The sequence below is a fragment of the Microtus pennsylvanicus genome, chromosome 8, assembly GCF_037038515.1.
Source record: "Microtus pennsylvanicus isolate mMicPen1 chromosome 8, mMicPen1.hap1, whole genome shotgun sequence".
NCBI classification, from domain to species: domain Eukaryota; kingdom Metazoa; phylum Chordata; class Mammalia; order Rodentia; family Cricetidae; genus Microtus; species Microtus pennsylvanicus.
The window spans coordinates 105842064-105859917 of record NC_134586.1 but is presented as its reverse complement, the minus strand read 5'-3'; the positions used below and the strand labels follow the sequence as shown (position 1 = coordinate 105859917).

The following is a 17854-nucleotide window of genomic DNA, read 5'->3' as shown; positions in this document are numbered from 1 at the left end:
CAACAATGAGAATCTAACACAGAAACTTACTAAGGAAACTAGAGCAGGAGGGAAGGAGCAAGAAGGCTCCAAGAATTGGGGGAAGGATGCTTCTACCTCTTCATTTGTCATGCCCTTTCACACAAAGCCCTCTCTGAGGATGGAGACCTTCTAATACAAGGCAGGATGAAGGTGTAAAGGCTGAAATTGAGATGAATACTGTAGTCTTTGGGAAAGTTTCTAAGGGTCCAATGTGGAGTCCATTTGTTTGTTTGGATGGTTGGTTGATTTGGTTGGTTGGTTAGTTTTGCATGTTTGTTTGGTTAGTTGGTTTTGCTTCATTCTGCTTTGTTTTTAGAGGCCAGATTTCTCTTTGTAGACCTGGCTGTCTTGAAACTTGCTCTATAGACCAGGCTAGCTTTGGATTCAGATTCACCTGCCTCCACCTCCCTAGTGGCTTGGAGTTAGCTTTATTAAACAGAACTGCCTCTTGCCTTTGCAAGGACTACTTTAAATCTCTGATTGTAAATGCCTCAGTTGCAAATAGATTGCCTTAGATCTGAAGATTCCCCCACCCCTATATTTCCCAGCCTTTTCTACTCCAGGATTATCTTAGGTGCTTAGAGAATAATGTGAAGGGGGCTGGAGAGATGGCTCAGTGGTTAAGAGCATTGCCTGCTCTTCCAAAAGGTCCTGAGTTCAATTCCCAGCAACCACATGGTGGCTCACAACCATCTGTAATGAGGTCTGGTGCCCTCTTCTAGCCTGCAGGCATACACACAGACAGAACATTGTATACATAATAAATAAATATTAAAAAAAAGAATAATGTGAAGGTGTCTCAAAATACACCTGTACTGAGGATTACTCAGACCTAAATAAGACAACTTTATCATGCCCTCTTCACATGACTCAGAGAACCTCATGGGAGAGGGAGTAGAAAAACATTAAGAGTTGCAGTTGTGAAGAATGGCTGCAAAAGTGTTGCTGGAGTAGGAAGAGTTAGTTATCTCCAGAGAAGTGACCCTTGTTAGGATATCATAGAACTCTATGTGTTCTCTGGGCATGACAGGACTGATATACTCATGAATTCATGATGGCTATGACTGTTTACACAATACCTGTATAAGATCAATCCAGTCAAATTTCCATTATATATAAGAGAGGTTCATGGTCTTACCATTAGAAGGCTGCTGACATGGAAAGTCAGTGTTTTTTTAAGAAATTAGCACCTGGTAGGTTGCCTATGATTCAGTGGAAGGCTCTACATCAGTGTACCCACGGGTAGCATTGATTGGACTGAGTGGGCTATGAAAAGAGGACATGAAATTGAGAAAGGAGTTTGGTAGAAATGGTTCTGAGAAGGGTTGGAAGGGGAAAAAGAGAGTGGTTATGTTCAAAATATGTTGGATATATATGCAAAATTCTTGAGGAATGAACTTTTTCTAATCTTAAAAAATTAGTAGCTTGAGAGATGGCTCAAAAGTTAAGAGTACTGCCCGCTCTTCCCAGAGAACTCAGGTTTATGTCCTAGCACCTACATGGTAGCTACCATCTATAACTCCAGTACCAGAGTATCTGGCACCCTCTTCTGTCTTCCATGGGCACTGCACACATATGGTACACAGGAAAAATATTATCACACATAAAATAAAAGCAAATATTTTTTAAAAAATTAAATTTAGCTGTACTTAGATTTCTTTTCCCTATTGGAAAAAAATGTGTTCAAGTTATGTTTCATCAAACTTAGGAAATTTTGTCATTCTTGGACAAAGGGGACACAAACTTTAACTTCAAGTCATGCTTCTTTCTGTGGATGGCTTGATAGTATCTCCCAAAATGTCCTTGTTGAACCCTGACCTCTCAGTGAGGCAGTACTGGATAATGGAGCCTGGTTCAGTTACAGAAATTCACAAATAGAATCATGCCTTACTTGTGGGTTAGTTTTTACACTTGATCCTATTTTCCTTGTGCATACCCTTCTTCCCCCTCTGGCTTCTCCTATGTTATAGACCAGCCCAAAACTCTCATCTGATTAGTTGGAATTGCCTGGCATTAGATTCCTGCTTCCAGAACCAGTAGTTTATATAAACTTGCTTACTTTATAAATTATCTAGTCTTAATTATTGTTATAGCAATATGAAATAAACTATTTCACTGTTTCTTTGTGTTTTCACCGAGTCTTTGATATCCATCCAGGTTCAACTAGGTGCAGTAAATAATTCTTAATTCAATGTCTTTCTTCAATTTGTAAAGAAATACAGAATCCACTGAGGCAGCATGGAGTTATAAGTACAGTCTTAGGAGTCAACGGTTGGTGATATTAGATCCAGAAACCTATTCCGTGAGAAATTGCTTCATTTCCAACCTTAGTGTGCAGTCAAGAGGTTAATTCATGGGACAAAGAGTACTCAAAGCCTAAAAACCAAATAAAGGACTGGCCTTGCTTATCTCTTGAGCTATGACCTCTATTCTCCTTGGCTTTAACTGTTAAGTTGACAGTCTAGACTCACCTACAGGAGTCTCAATTGAGGGATTGCCCAGATCAGATTGGTCTGTTGGAATTTGGGAGGAAGGAGTCACGGTAGTTTGAATGATAATGGCTCCCACACATTCCTAGATATAAATACTTGGTCACCAGGGTGTGGCCTTGCCGGGGTGGATGGTGGCGCAGGCCTTTAATCCCAGCACTAGGGAGGCAGAGGTAGGGGGATCTCTGGGAGTTCGAGGCCAGCCTGGTCTACAAGAGCTAGTTCCGGGACAGGCACCAAAGCTACAGAGAAATCCTGTCTCGAAAAAAAACCAAAAACTCACCAAGACCAGCTGGCCTGGGTCTGGAAAAGCCTGGGATAAAACCGGACTCTCCGAACATAGCAGACAATGAGGACTACTGACAACTCAAGAACAATGGCAATGGGTTTCTGATCCTACTGCACGCACTGGCTTTGTGGGAGCCTAGGCAGTTTGGATGCTCAACTTACTAGACCTGGATGGAGGTGGGGGTTCCTTGGACTTCCCACAGGACAGGGAACCCTGATTGCTTTTTCGGGCTGGGGGGGTACTTAATTGGGGGAGGGGGAGGGAAATGGGAGGCGGTGGCGGGGAAGAGACAGAAATCTTTAATAAATAAATAAATTTAAAAAAAAAGTTTCAATTGTCCCACAAGGACATGTGCTCAAAGAAAAAAGAAAAGAAGTGTGGCCTTCAGGGAAGAAGTGTGTCACTGGAGGTTTCAAGGACCCAAGCCAGGCCTGGTGTTACTTTCTCTTCTTGTTGCCTGCAGATCTGGATATAGAACTCTCAACTCCTTCTCTAATAGCATAACTGCCCACATGCCACCATGCAATGAAAATGGACTAAACCTCTGAGACGGTAAGCAAACCCCAATTTTCTTTGTAAGAGTTGCCATGTTTCTTCACAGAAATAGAACAATAAAACCAATGTCTTATTGGTGTAGAAGGACCCATTCCACTGTGAGCAATACCATCTCTAGACAGCTGATCTGAACTGTGTAAGAAATCAGTTGAGCACATGTTTGCCTGCCAACCAGCTAGCAAGCAGAATCTTCCATGGTTACTACTGTACTCCTCTGGCTGCAAACTGAGCTCCTTGGTTGAAGATAATCCTGTGTGGAATAGAAGCAGACCAGCCTTCAAGTCCCTGCATTGACTTTACTCAGTGATAGAGTACGACCTGGAATTTCACATCAAATAACCCCTCAAGTTGATTTTGGTCAAAGTGTCTTACCATAGCAACAGAAACAAAACTAGAACACCTCTGATCTTTGGAATAATCTTCCAAAAATTTTGCCTGATAAAAGTGTCAGGCAAAGCAAGGGGCTCTGGCCATACCCAAGAGTGTATGCTGACCATGAGGTTAATGACTTCCGGTATGCACTTGGTGCCCTGGACCATAGTACACTGGTTTGTCCATTTCAGAGACTAAAAAATGTTCCATGCCTGTGTGACATAGTCAGAGTTCACGTGAGCTTTTTAATGGTTTTAGCTTAATTGTCAGTTTGGATTGATAGTTTAGAATCGCCTGGAAGGAAATCTCAATGAGAAATTGTTGAGATAGGGTTTTCCTGTGGACTTGTGAGTAATTTTCATTGAGTTATTTGAGATAAGAAGATCCATCCTGAATGCAGACCATACAGTTCTATGGGCTGGACCTTGAACTTAATGAAATGCAAGGAGCAAGCTGAGTACTAATGAGCATGCATTAATGAATTTGAATACTTCTCTCTGCTCTTGTCTGTGGATGAGACAGCTCCTTCAGCTTCCTGCCACCTGGACTTCCCTACGATGATAGACTGTAATCAGGAACTAAGAGACAAATAAACCCTCTATCCTCAAGTGGCTTTTGTCTACATGTTTTGTCACAACAGAAAATGGAACTAAGACGTCAGTGCACCATACACGTTGTCATAATGTTGCTGTAGGGAGAAGTCATTGGTTTCAGTGACTTCACTAGAAAGGGACTGGAAACACATATCTGGTCTAGGCCAGCCCAGGCCCAACAAGTTGAGCCTTTGTTGGTTTTAATCAGTGTTCTTCGCCATAATAAACCATACCTGAGAGGAGAATGACTTTTCAGAGTTTGTTGAGTCTTTAAATCTAAAGGTGGTCTTTAGAACCTCAACAAAAATGCCACAGATCACTTTATCACAAGAAATAATAGGTATTTTTCTTTACCTTTGTCAGCTCCACCGCTCCTCGAGAACATAAAGAGTATGAGTTGATTTATCTGAAGATTTCCTTCTTCCCAATTCCAAATGTTTCCCTCCCCTTTTTCTCACACCATCCTTCAAGTTCTCATCATACACTCAGAAATGAACAGGGACCTTTGTGATAACGGACTGTCTTTGTCAACTGGGCTGGACTGAAACCAGTGCTTAGAAAATTCATAAAGCACACACCTCTGTGTGTCCTTGAGGACATCTCCAGAGAGGAATGCATTGTGAAGGCTCTGGCCTAATGGCCTAATGAGTGGATCAGTCTCTTGATGGTTCCGTGATATGACGGCTGTGCTGGAGTGGTGAGAAGTAGGAGACAGGGTATCATTGATGTAGGGTGTGTCTGGAAGAGCTGTGTCCTTCCCTGGTTACTTCCCATTTCTCTCGTCTCTGCTTGCTGACCACCGTGAAGTGAGCTGCTCTTCTCCACCATGCCTTCCCACTATGGTGAACTAAACCCTTTATAACCATAGCCAAAATAAATCTTTCCTCCCTTAGGTTGTTCTTGTATTTGGAGCACAAAACAGTGATAGATATACCTTAGAAACCTTTCGTTCCTTCTCTTTTATCTCAGCAGTTCCCAGAGAATTCATACAGAATACGTATGCTCAGCCCACAGTCAGTTGGGCAATAAATTGTCTCCAGGACTCCCCTCCCAGTCCCTTCCCTCCTCCCTAGGCAGAGAGCTGGAAGCTTCTCACATGACACTCTCATTACCTCCCCGACCCCTTGATGCCCCCTTTTCTTGTGCCATGAGTGACTTATAGGGCTTCCCCAGGCTGGGAAGGGTCAGCTCAGCCTCCTGCAGCTCCAGCTCCCGTTGGGACAAATGCTCAATGACAGCCGCTCCAATTGAGTCTCCCAGGACATTGGTCATCGTACGAAGCCGGTCACTGGTGGAGAATAGATAGATTAATGAGTGGGGCTGAAAAACTCCTTTGAAAACCAAGGGTAGACTAGAAGGGTTTCCAGGCTAAATTACAACCACATGACCTTAAACAGGCCCCACTTTTCCTAACAACATCATCTTTTAAATCCTCAGATCTATTCTTTGATTTGTGACTCTTGTTTCTAAATAAACTAACTTAGAAATTACGAGATATGAGAGTCTGAGGCAAATAATCAGACTTAGGGTCTGACATAGACATGGGGTCTGATACAGATTGTTAGACATAAGCATCTGATGAAGATCATTAGACATTAGCACCTGATGCAGATTATTGAACATGAATGTTTGATACAGACTCTTCCCTGCCCTGGCGTAGGGCAGGCTGGGGACTGTTCAAACAGAACTTTAGTTTTTTGTACAAGTGGGACTTAGTCTTGCTCACAGCTCCCACATGGGAGATGAAACTCAACATTTTATATAAATTCCATGTTATAATAAAAGAAATGAGAGAGGGAAGGAATGGTAAATGAAGGGAATGATACAAGAAGGATAAAAAGGGAGAAGGAAAGAATGAAAGAAAGTAAGAGAGAAAGAGAAAGAAAGAATGGATAGAAGAAAGGAAGAAAGGGAGAGAGGAGGAAGGAGATAAAGAAATGAGACAGGAAGATAAAAAGGAAGAAAAATGGAAGACAAGAAAAGACAGTGGGAGGAGGAAGAAAAGCAAGAAAGGGAGGGAGGGAAAGAGAGAGCAATAAAGGGGAGGAATGGTGATTAGGGAGTGGCTCATTCCTGCCAAAATACTGGTGCTGATGGATTAGGAGTCCTTGTCTCCAGGTGTGCACCCTCTCATGCCCCTACTAAGCTCCATGGCATAGTCTTACATCAAGACACACGAATGTCTCTGTTGTAACTCAGTGGGTCACAAACAAAAGACATGAATGTGGGGAACAGAGTTTTAGGGACAAAGGCTGGCAGAGATGAGGAGTTAAGAGTAGCGGGGAGTAACCAGAAAGCATTGCATACATGTATGAAGTTGTCAAGGAACAAATTTAGTTGGTGAAAAAGAATAGGGAGAAGGAGGGAAGGAGAGGAGAGGAGAGGAGAGAGAGAGAGAGAGAGAGAGAGAGAGAGAGAGAGAGAGAGAGAGAGAGAGAGAGAGAGAGAAAATGTGACTAGTTGTAGCATTCCGATCATAAATCCACCAAAATTCTTTTGTCTGTCATCACAAGTGATTTTATAAGCCAAAATTCTTCACTCTTTAACACAACAGGTAACTTGTGTTTTCTTCTCACTTCTAAAATTCTTTATATTTAGCATTTTCACTAAGGAAAAAAACTTTTAAAAATTTGAGTTTAAAAAATATATATATTTGAACACCTTTGTATGATTTCTATATGGAATGGGCTGAAGAGGAGTGGGCTGACCGACAGAGACCTCTTTTTCAGAATCCTCCTCGCTCTCTGTGGGATTGGAGTCTATGGCCATCAATAGCAGACCATCCCAAAGCCTCCCTAGCCCTCTAATGTTCTACAACCCTGTCCTTACAGAATCCTGCAGGAAAAGGTTATGCGATGGGTCAAAGCCAAGCACACTCACAGGAACCAATCCACAGCTATGATCAGCGTAATATCCTCTGTGGGCAGGCCGACGGATGTGAGCACAATCACCATAGTGACCAATCCTGCCTGGGGGATGCCAGCTGCTCCAACACTGGCAGCTGTGGCTGTGATGCTGCAAATGAGAAGCGTCAGGGATACAGGAGGAAAGAGAGGATAGGAGATTAGAGGACCAGGCAGGGAAGGGCATCTTAAGTTAAATGCCCAAACCAACACAGAAAGCAAAGTGATACATGAGCTCGCTTTGGATGTGAAGCTAAAGTTAAAATGCTGAAGTCACCGAAGCAAAAAATCAGAAACTGTGATGCTGGGCAGATGGACTGGGAAACAGAAAATGTCTTTCAAAACCTACAAGATGTCTAGATACCATATGACTGGGTGCTGGGGATCTAATGTACAGTGTGGAGGGTGTGGCTAAGGATAACGTATTGATATTTGAGTTTTTCAAAGAGAACAAACCTAAAGTCTATTCTCACCATCAACAAAGAGAAAGAGAAGGGAAGAGCAGAGAGAACAGAAGGACAGACAGGGAGAGGAGAAGAGGGAGAAGGCAATAAGGCTCTGGAGGGGAGAAAGGAAAGAAAAAGGAATGGAAGAAAGGAGATAGAAAAGAGGGAGGAAGGAAGGAGTGGTAAAGAAGGAAGGAAATGAGAAAAGGAGAGGACATAAGGGTTAGAAGAGGAGGTGGGAAATTACAGGAAGACAGGAGTGAAAAAGAGAGTGGAAAAGAAGGGAAGAGAGGATAAAATGAGAGAGGAGAGGAGAGAAGACACAGGCAACAGAAGGGGGATTGGGAAAGGAAGGAAACTATAGGATATAAATATAATAAGCAGCCTGACTGCAGTGATCACTTTGCAGAGTGCACATATTGCAAATAATCGCGAAACACACCTTAAAATATAGGCAACTTTTGTCAGCTATCATTCAAGAAAGATGTGGCTTAAAAAGACAGAGTTTTGTTTTTTAAGAAGGCAAATACAGCTTACCATATTGGAGGTGAGAGCATTCTGGCCCTTCTTAGTTTTAGAATCTTTTTATTTCTTGATTTTTTAAAGTTGTTTGTTTTCTTAATTTTATATTAATGGATGTTTGCCTTCATATATGTTGTATACTGCATGTGTGCCTAGTAGCCATGGAGGCAATAAAAGAGCATTGGGACCCCAGAAACTGGGGTGATAAACAGTTGTAAACCACCACGTTACTAGTAGAAATCAAACCCAAGTTCTCCACAAAGCAGCAAATGCTCTTTTTGTAAAAAAAAAAAAAAAGAAAGAAAGAAAGAAAGAAAGAAAGAAAGAAAGAAAAAGAAAAGAAAAAATTTATTCATTATGTATACAACATCTATCTCCATGTATGCCTACAGGCCAGAAGAGGGCACCAAATCTCATTATAGAGGGCTGTGAGTTGACATGTGGTTCCTCTGAAAGAACAATGCTCTTAACCACTGAGTCATCTCTTCAGCCCACTAGAGACCATTTCTTGATCAGAAAATCTTTCTAAAAAGAAATTTAAAGAGCCGAGTGTCTGTCTCATGGTAGAGCACCTGTCCAGCCTGTCCAAAGTCTTGTTTTCACTTCAAGTCTCACAAATTAATATGAAATTGAAAGTAGGATCCATGTGACCTCTGTTAAAATTCCAGCATCAACTCCAATTGCTCAGCATGATGTAACATGCATTGTAAAGGCCACTGAGCTTTGCAGAAAAGGCAGTAGCGCCTCCCAGACGCCAGCTTTCTCCTCAGTAGTGAAGGAAGTCACTTTCTAGATTTTATAGCAATACACATAGAACAGGGGAGATGAATGGCCGAGAACTTCTCTATCATAACGGTGGTTGAGCAAATACTCAGACTGGCATTAAAGAATGAGCTTTGGAATGAAAAGACTCCTTTCACGAGCTTTGTACAGGAGAAAGGCAGACACATTCCTATCTTCTCATTGTGAACAGGAAAGAGCCAAGAACCGTGCCTGTCCAGTCTTCTTATCTGTTACTGAGATTAATATACATACATACATACATACATACATAAGTGTGTGTGTGTGTGTGTGTGTGTGCGTGTGCATGCATGCACATACATGCCAAAAAGAAACTTCAGGAGAAAAGGTTATGTGTTTTATCTCATGATTCCAGGTTATAATCCATGGTTGTAGAGAAGTCGAGACAGGAACTTGGAGCAGTTAGCAACAACACATCCAGTCAAAAGCACATAGAAAATGTGTGCATGCTTGCGGGTGAGGTCTCTCTCTACTTTTAAACAACTCAGGATTCAAACTGAGGGAACAAGCATTGCCCACTTTTAGACTGAACCTCCCCGCATTTATTAAAATAATCAAGCTGATCCCCCCACACACAGACATACTCAGAGGCCAACCTGATCTATGCGATCTCTCACTGAGATTCTCTTATCAGGTGATTCCAGATCCCGTCAAGAGGACAATTAAAACAATCACCACATCACCAGCCTAGGAAAAGATTCCAATCAAAAATAAAGTGTAGAGACCTGAGAGACGGCTCAGTGGGTGAAGATGTTGTGCTGCCAAGTCTGAAAGCCTAAGTTCAATCCCCAGGACCACAGAGCAGAAGGGGAAAACTGAATCCTGTAAGTGATCCTCTGACCTTCACATGTGCTCTGTGACACACACACGCACACACACACACGTGCACGCACACACACGCACACACACATGTGCACGCACGCACACACATGCACACACATGCACACACACACACATACGCACACACACACACACAAATGCAATTCTTAAACTCTTTAAAACCACGTGCCTGGAGAGATGGTTCAGTAGTTAAGAGCACTTAACAGCCCTTGCAGAAGGCCTAAGATCTATTCCCAAAACCTGTATCAGACAGCCGCCCGTAACTCCAGTTCTAGGGAACTTGAATCCCTCTTCTCACCTTGGAAAGCACCTTCACACACATGGCGAATATGGACTCAGACAGGTACACATACATACATACAAAGTAGAAAAATGTAAAGTGTAGTTTCTATTAAATATGTATCACACTCACACCCTTATAAAGTAGGAATATTATTCCATTACCAGGCCTGATGGCACATGGCTACAGTCCCAGCTACCCATCCAGGCCAGTCAGCTCAGAAGGGGCAGGGGATGGAGAGAGGGGGAAAGAAAGATCGTAAGTCAAACATCTTAAGTCAGGATGTGTCTACAATAGAAATTTCCAGAGAAGAAACACTTTCCTTCACAGAGTTTACATTTTCATTCTTGTATGATGGGCAGACAATAAGCAACATAGGTGAGAAAAACCATGTGTGGGGACAGATGCTGCTGAGCCTCCCACATCCTTTATCCAAATACTGGATTATATCCTTAAGTAGGAATGAGATGCAACTATAAACAGGAAAATTGTCTGTAGACCTTGTACACACATCCTGTCCTATCCAGCTGATAACATCATTGTCTCACCTGATTGTGGTGATCTGGCCCAGATTGAGCTCATAGTTGTTGACTTGAGCAATAAAGATGGCTGCCAAGGCCTCATAGAGTGCTGTGCCATCCATGTTGACAGTGGCCCCCACAGGCAGCACGAACCTGGTGATGCGGCGATCCACGCCCAGGCCCTCCTCCAGGCAGCGGAAAGTGATAGGCAGGGTTGCAGAGCTGGAGGAAAAGAGCTCTGGAGGCTGAGAATAGGGAGTAGAAGGATGGGGCAGGGGCAGGGGCAGCAGTGGGTCAAAGGAGGGCTTCCCTCTAGCACGTGGAAACCGGACTGGACTCTGAGCAAGGAGTAGAAAGTGGGAGGAAGAGCTGTGCGAGGGGAAACGGGACTCCTGATGCAGAAAGAGCTCAGTGGTAGGGATCCCCCAAGAGGAATGTCTCTTGACCTATTCACACCAAGAGTTTATAATGCAAGTCTAGCCCTGATGGCTGACCTCCCACACCAAAGCCTAAATATGATGAGTAACTTTGTTAGTTTTGCAACCAGGAATTACCTGGGAAGACAGTTTCAATGATAGCTTACTACATTTGGTCATCCTATGGGAATTACCTTTGGGGGATTGTCATAACAAATTGAAATGAGAAGACTCGGGCTACTGAGGGTGCTACTATTCCATAGGCAGAAGGTTATGAACTACGTCAAAGTGGAGAAATCAAGCTGAGCCAAGCAAGCAGCAAGCATGCATTTACTCTCTGTGCCTGAGAGTGATGTGACTAGCTGCCTCAGGCTCCTGTTTTGACTTCCCCAGAGAGATGGACTTGTAACCTGGAACTGTAAACCAAATAAATTCCTTCCCCCACCCCTAAACTGTCCTTTATTGGTATATTTTATCACAGCAACAGAAATGAACCTAGAACAGTAAACGGCAGAGTATCAGTCTGCACAGGGAACAACCTCATCTACAGGAGCCCTAGGCCTCTCCCCAACCACTTCAGACTGTACTTCCATTTGACTGTCAACTTAAGTAGAGAGAGTAGGCATCTCATTTGGGGTCGGTTTTTCTGCAAGAACAGACCCCTGTGTGGTCAGCTTTATGCCATGAAACTTAGAGCTTGGACTCACAAACGTTGGCCTTGGAACTAGACATGGCCTACTGCAAAACACCCAATGCTACTTCAACCTTTTCCGAGCATCAGAAATAGCACTGGGAGGGTGGGGTGACTAGCTCCATAGTGATCCGATTGGTTTAATTCTGGGTACAATAGTACCTATTTAGCCACAGACCAAAGATCAAAAGGCACATTCTCCAACCACCATGAGGACAATAAAAATATTTTCTCCTATCTGTTTGGCTCTTGGGATACTTGCTCAAACAGTTTTGAATTTGAATGATGAGAGATAAGGGAGCTCACTTTATTAGCCCCCTAAAAGCACAAACAGGAGAAGAAAGCCTCAGAAGCTAAGACTCTCTGAGCTTGTGGTACTCGCACAGTACCATCTCAAACCTAGCATTGGCATCTGGTTCTCCTCATAAACTGGAGAAACAAAAGAGACAGGAGGTTAGGAGAGTCATCACAGGACAAAGACTAAAACCCCAAGCATAGGCCACATGTAGAGAGCTTCAAGAGTCCCCCAGTACCATTGTACAACCAGAAGAGGTGTTTGGGGAGGTGGAGAGGACACCTAAAGGAACCCATGAAAGATGAACAATAGACCCAGTGAGAGTTCCAGGAAAGGTCATACCTGGAAGAGGTACCCATGGCTGTGATGAGGGCCTGTAGCATGCCCCCAATGAATGGGAAAGGGTTCCGATGGGTGACGAGGAAGTAGATGAGGGGCAACACACCACCAGCATGGAGGAACAAGCCAACGATGACAGTCAGAGTATACATGCCCAGCTGACCTCCAAGGACAGCCATGTCTTCCATTTCTAGAATCTTCCCAGCAATCAGGAACAGGATGCCCACTGGTGCATACCTGAGCAAGACACATATTTATTAGGGTGATCTCCCTCACAGGTCTGGAGTTGGCATTCCAAAGCTTTGCCCATACAGTGTCCTGAACCCAGACAGCTCCTACCACACAATCCCAACTTCATCCCAACCTATCCCAAGCATCAAAGTCAGCACTGGGACACTGGGAAAATGACCCTGTGGTTAGGAGTACTTGATGTTCAACGATGAAAACCTGATTTCGGATACCACCACTCACATTGGACAACTCAAAAACATCTCCAACTGCAGCTTCAAGGGATCTGGAACCACTTTTTGGGCTCTTTGAGCACCCATAGGCACATCTGCACATCCACTAACACATCCACACTCATAAATAAAATAAGTTTTAAAATAGCACTGGTGCTAGGGTTTGCTTCCAAAACATTGCCCCCAAAGGCTCACTTGTTGAACAGTAGTCCTTGGTGGTCCTAAGTTCTCAGGTGGGGACTGTGAAAGCTAAACTGTTATGAGCATCCCAACCTCTGCTATGGGTTATGCATTGATGCATTCATAACTGAATGAGCTATTGGGAGAAAACTATATGAAGGGCCTGGTTAAAGAAAGTAGGTCACTAGGGGGTGTACCTTCTCTCCCCAGCCCCCCACTCTCTTGCTCTCTTCTTCCTAGATGTGGTGAAGTTGGCAGCTTTATTGGCTGTATCCATTCACCCTCATGGTCCCAATGCAATGGAGCCAGCCAACTATGCACTGAAATCTGCAATACTGTGAGACAAAAATAAACCTTTCCTCCTTTAAATTGTTTTTTTTTTCTGGACATTTTGTCATAACAACAGGGGACTAACTACTACAGTCGAATTCTATGAATACATTCACCTCCCACCGGTCACCCAACTGCTCATCCAATCAGCAAGAAACTTCCTACTACACCACAGCAGGCAGCCTTCTGGTGTCTTTATCTCATTCCCTTGTTCAAGTCCCTTCCAACTTGACTCCAGATGACTATTACCTTCAGAATCCCATCCTTAGGCATTGCTAAGTGGTAGTTTGAATGAACATGATCCCCATAGGCTCATAGGAAATGGCACTATTAGGAGGTGTGGCCTTGATGGAGTGTGATCTTGTTGGAGGAAGTGTGTCACTGGGGACAGGCTTCGAGGTTTCAGATGCTCAAGCCAGACCTGGTTTGCTTCTCTCTTCCTGCTGCCTGCTGATCCAGATGTAGAACTCTTGTCTCTTTCTCCAGCATCACATCTGCTTGCATGCCACCACACTTCCTGCCATGGTGATTATGAACTAAACCACTAAATTGTAAGCCAGTCCTAATTAAATGTTTTCCTTTATAAGAGTTGCCATGGTCATGGTGTCTCTTCACAGCAATAGAAACCCTAACCAAGACACTAAGACATCCCCTATCTCTGGCCTTCTAAACTTTCATAAATTTTCTTCTGTGTTAGTTAGTTTGAACTATCAACTTGACACAAGCTAAAATTACCTGAGAAGAAAGTTTCAGTGAGGGATTATCTAGATCAAATTGGCCTGTGGGCATGTCCATGAGGGACTGTCTTAATTGCTAATTGTAAGAAGGCTCAGCCCCTTATAGGCAGCACCATTTGGTGGGCCCTGGACTGTGGGAGAATCAAGGAAGCTAGCTGAGACTAAGCAGGCAAACAAACAAGCAATCAGGGGCTCACATGTTGATTCTCTCTACTCTTGATTGTGATGTGATGTTTTAAGTTCCTTCCTTGTCTTCTTTACAGTAATGGAATGAAACCTGGACCTGTGAGGCTGTAAATTCCCTATGTGCTGCTCTTTATGTCAGAATTTTATCACAGCAACCAAAGTAAACCCAGAACAGTCATTGTACAAACACTCAGGGCTTCTCAGGCTTTGCCTGTTCTCTTCCTTGTTTGCGATATCTCTCTCCTCCTCATACCCAGTTAGATTCTTCCTCACCTTTCAGATCCAGTTGTACGTCTCACTCCTCATCTTCCCAGGCAGCATCCACTGCATTTTACTGCAGCACCTACTGCTTTGGGTTACATACACATGGTCTGCATCTGTCTCCTCCTAGATTTTACAAATGTCTTCAAGATTAAAGTGTATCATGAGGGCCTGCTTGTTGAGGTTTCTGGCCTGCCCAGTTCCCACAGCTGTTTAGTTCCAAAGAAATCACACAGAGGTCTGTATTAATGATAAACTGTTTGGCCCATTAGCTCAGGCTTCTTAATAACTCTTATAATTTATATTAACCCATTATTTTTAACTATGTTAGCCACATGGCTCGGTACTTTTTCAGCAGGGCAAGTCACATCGTCCTTCTCCTGTGTCTGCAGGACTGCAGTAAGAGCTTCCTTCTTCCCAGAATACTCCTATTCTCATTGCCCCACATCTAATTCCTGTCTGGTTATCCAGCCTATACTTCCTGCCTAGCTATTGGCCAATCAACATTTATTTAAAAAAAATTGACAGAATACAGAATTGTCCCACACCAACAAAGTATGACTTCAGTGTATCTATGTTTCAAGCCTGGGGAGATGTCTGCTAGATGGATGATCTAGTGGTGGAACGAAAGGATTTTGAAAAAGTTAGTATGTAAAGGGGCACAGGTCTGGGGAGATGGCTCAGTGGTTAAAACACTTGTCATGTAAGCATGAGGAGCAGAGTTTGAATTCCATGTAATACTAGATAGGCACTGCAGCAAGCCTGTATTTCCAACCTCAAAAGGTGAAGTCAGGGGATCCCACAGAACAGCTTGGCTAGCAAGGTGAGCCATTTTCTTGAACCTGAGGTTTAACTGAAAGATCCTTCCTTAATGAATAATGTGAAAGAGCGATGGAAAATGATTCCCAACATCCCCCTTGGGCCACCACATGCATACTAACCCCCACACATGCAAAAATAACATGCATACACATACACATGTATATCACACCATCCCCAAATGCAGAAAGGAAAATGAGAAAACAGGACAAGAGTAAGAATATAAGTGAATAGACATGTAATGTCTGAGGGAGTGAATGAGAGAACGGCAAGTGCCTGTGCAAATAAGCAGGTCTGGGAATGAATCCAAGTAGACTGATGGAAGTGGGTAAACGAATAAATGCAGTCAATAGCTGAACTAATGGGGTTAACGCTACAGTATTAACCTAGATTATTCAAGGCCCTAGGTTCCATCCTAAGCACCATGCAAAAAAGATAGTTATTTAAGAAACTGAAGGTACAAATCAGTGATTGTAAGGCCTCAATTCAACCCTAGAACTTAAAATAATTATAGGGGCCAGAAAGATTGCTCCACAGGTGAGGATGTGTTCTGCAAAGTATGATGGTCTCAGATGGATCCTGAAATCCACGTGGTAGAAGGAGAGAAATAACTCCCACAAGTTTATCCTCCATCTCCATGTGCATGCTATGGCATGCATATCCATACACATATACTCAGACACAGCACATAGATAGATAGATAGATAGATAGATAGATAGATAGATAGATAGATAGATAGATAGATAGATAATAGATTATTGATATATGATAATGCAATAAAGTAATAATTGTGAAATAATTTAATTAATTAACAGATTTATCACTGACTAAATATACAAATAAGTGATCGAACTGATAATTAGAAGAATAAATTAAAAGAAGTTAAGCAAGTGGGCCAAAGCGAGAAAAATGAGAATAAATGAGTGAATGAAAGAAATAGATGAATGGAATGATGGAAGAAAGGAATGAAGGAATAAGTCACTGGGTAAAATCATTACAGTAAAGAAAAAGGAAGTTAATTAATGAGCTGATGAGTAAATTAGCCGATGCAGAAATGTAGTGGCACATACCTATAACCCCACCAATCAGGAAGCTGACACAAAAGGCTGGCAGGTTCCAGACAATCCTGGGCTACTTAGGAAGACTGTCTCAAAAACAATGAAATGAACTCACAGCAACTGTAGCTTTCTGCACAAGATTGATATGAGATCAAGCCAATCACCATTCCAACACGGAGTGGGGAGAGATTCACAAGCCCCACCCATAGCTGAGAAACTATTTTGATTTTGACAGTTAGTGGCTGTTGGAGAAGGGAAAGTCAACTTTCTTCATGGATGTGGCATCGTGTAGGTTGTCCAAGCTCAGTGAATGTGCCCTCATCCACGTTCCTACAGACAGCTCTACTTGGAATCAATGGCAGATATATACAAACATTCATTTGAGGATATAAAGTTGGAAGGGGGACATGAGAGTCTGAAAGAAGATGAGAAGTTGGAGGGAGAATGGGAATGTGAATATTATCAAAACGCTTTGTATTCATGTATGAAGTCCTCTAAGAATACATTTTTATTACATAAAAATGGGGGGTGGATGACCTAATGTGTGAAGAATGAGCACAGATTCACTGAGACAATGCACAAGTAAGGGAGTAAGTAGATTAATGGGGTCATGAACAGCTGAATAAATCCCTACAGAAAGATATGAATGAACAAATGAGTTGATGATTAAATTAACTAGTACACAGATGAATGACTGGCCAAATGTCTCCAACAGTCCCATCAGCCCTGTTGCCCTCACCTCCAGGAACCATCACCACCCACCCAGTCCCTGGCACCCACCCTACTACTCACCAGATGATAATGCCCACCAGCCTCATAATAGCCTCATTGAGGCTGTCGAAGAAGTCCCTCAGGACACGGCCTTTGTGCTTCATGCCACCAATGACCAGCCCAAAGGCCACAGAGAAGACCACAAGGCCCAAGGCATTGATGCCATTGGCCGAGCCAGGCACAGGCACAGTCTCCTCAAAGCTTATCACCTCCTGCAGGGTGCCCAAGGCCCGGGTGACATTCTCCAGGATGCTGGTTTCATTCTCTACTGAGGACGGGGGAGACATGGAGGCCCCCAGCTCTGACCCATTCTCTGTCCTTACAATCGTCCTGGTTACCACTCGTGTGCTGTACTGCGTCTTAAACTGAAATGCAGAGGAATTGGAACCAGATTCAGTATGGTGGTTAACTCCCTTGTAAATATCCCTAAGAATGGACATGCTGCAAAAAATAAAAACCGGGAACTAGGCATGTAAGTTTCTATATTCCATCCTTGGTGTTGGCATGAGCATGCACATATGTGAGCAAAACACACACACACACATGAATTACTCTTATAGCCCAGCAAGACCACAGTTAGATATGTAACCAAGGAAATGGATAAAACAACTCAAAGAAATACAAATTGAGCTACCAAAAACTCCAACTCTGTGGGAGACAAGACAGTACAGGGCGTA

The 17854-nt window shown here is 43.1% G+C and overlaps 1 protein-coding gene across 2 annotated transcripts in view; it reads right to left on the bottom strand.

Moving 5' to 3' along the window:
- Positions 1–5250: 5250 nt before the first annotated feature.
- Slc1a6 (solute carrier family 1 member 6) overlaps positions 5251–17854 on the bottom strand; it is a 30462-nt gene continuing 17858 nt past the window's right edge. For both annotated transcript variants that reach the window (XM_075984290.1, XM_075984291.1), the window contains 5 exons: positions 17199–17542; positions 12377–12610; positions 10660–10854; positions 7200–7334; positions 5251–5607 (listed from right to left, as the gene is read on the bottom strand). In XM_075984290.1, the coding sequence (XP_075840405.1) occupies positions 5412–5607; positions 7200–7334; positions 10660–10854; positions 12377–12610; positions 17199–17542 (1104 nt within the window). In that variant the 3' untranslated portion in view covers positions 5251–5411. The remainder of the gene's footprint in view (positions 5608–7199; positions 7335–10659; positions 10855–12376; positions 12611–17198; positions 17543–17854) is intronic.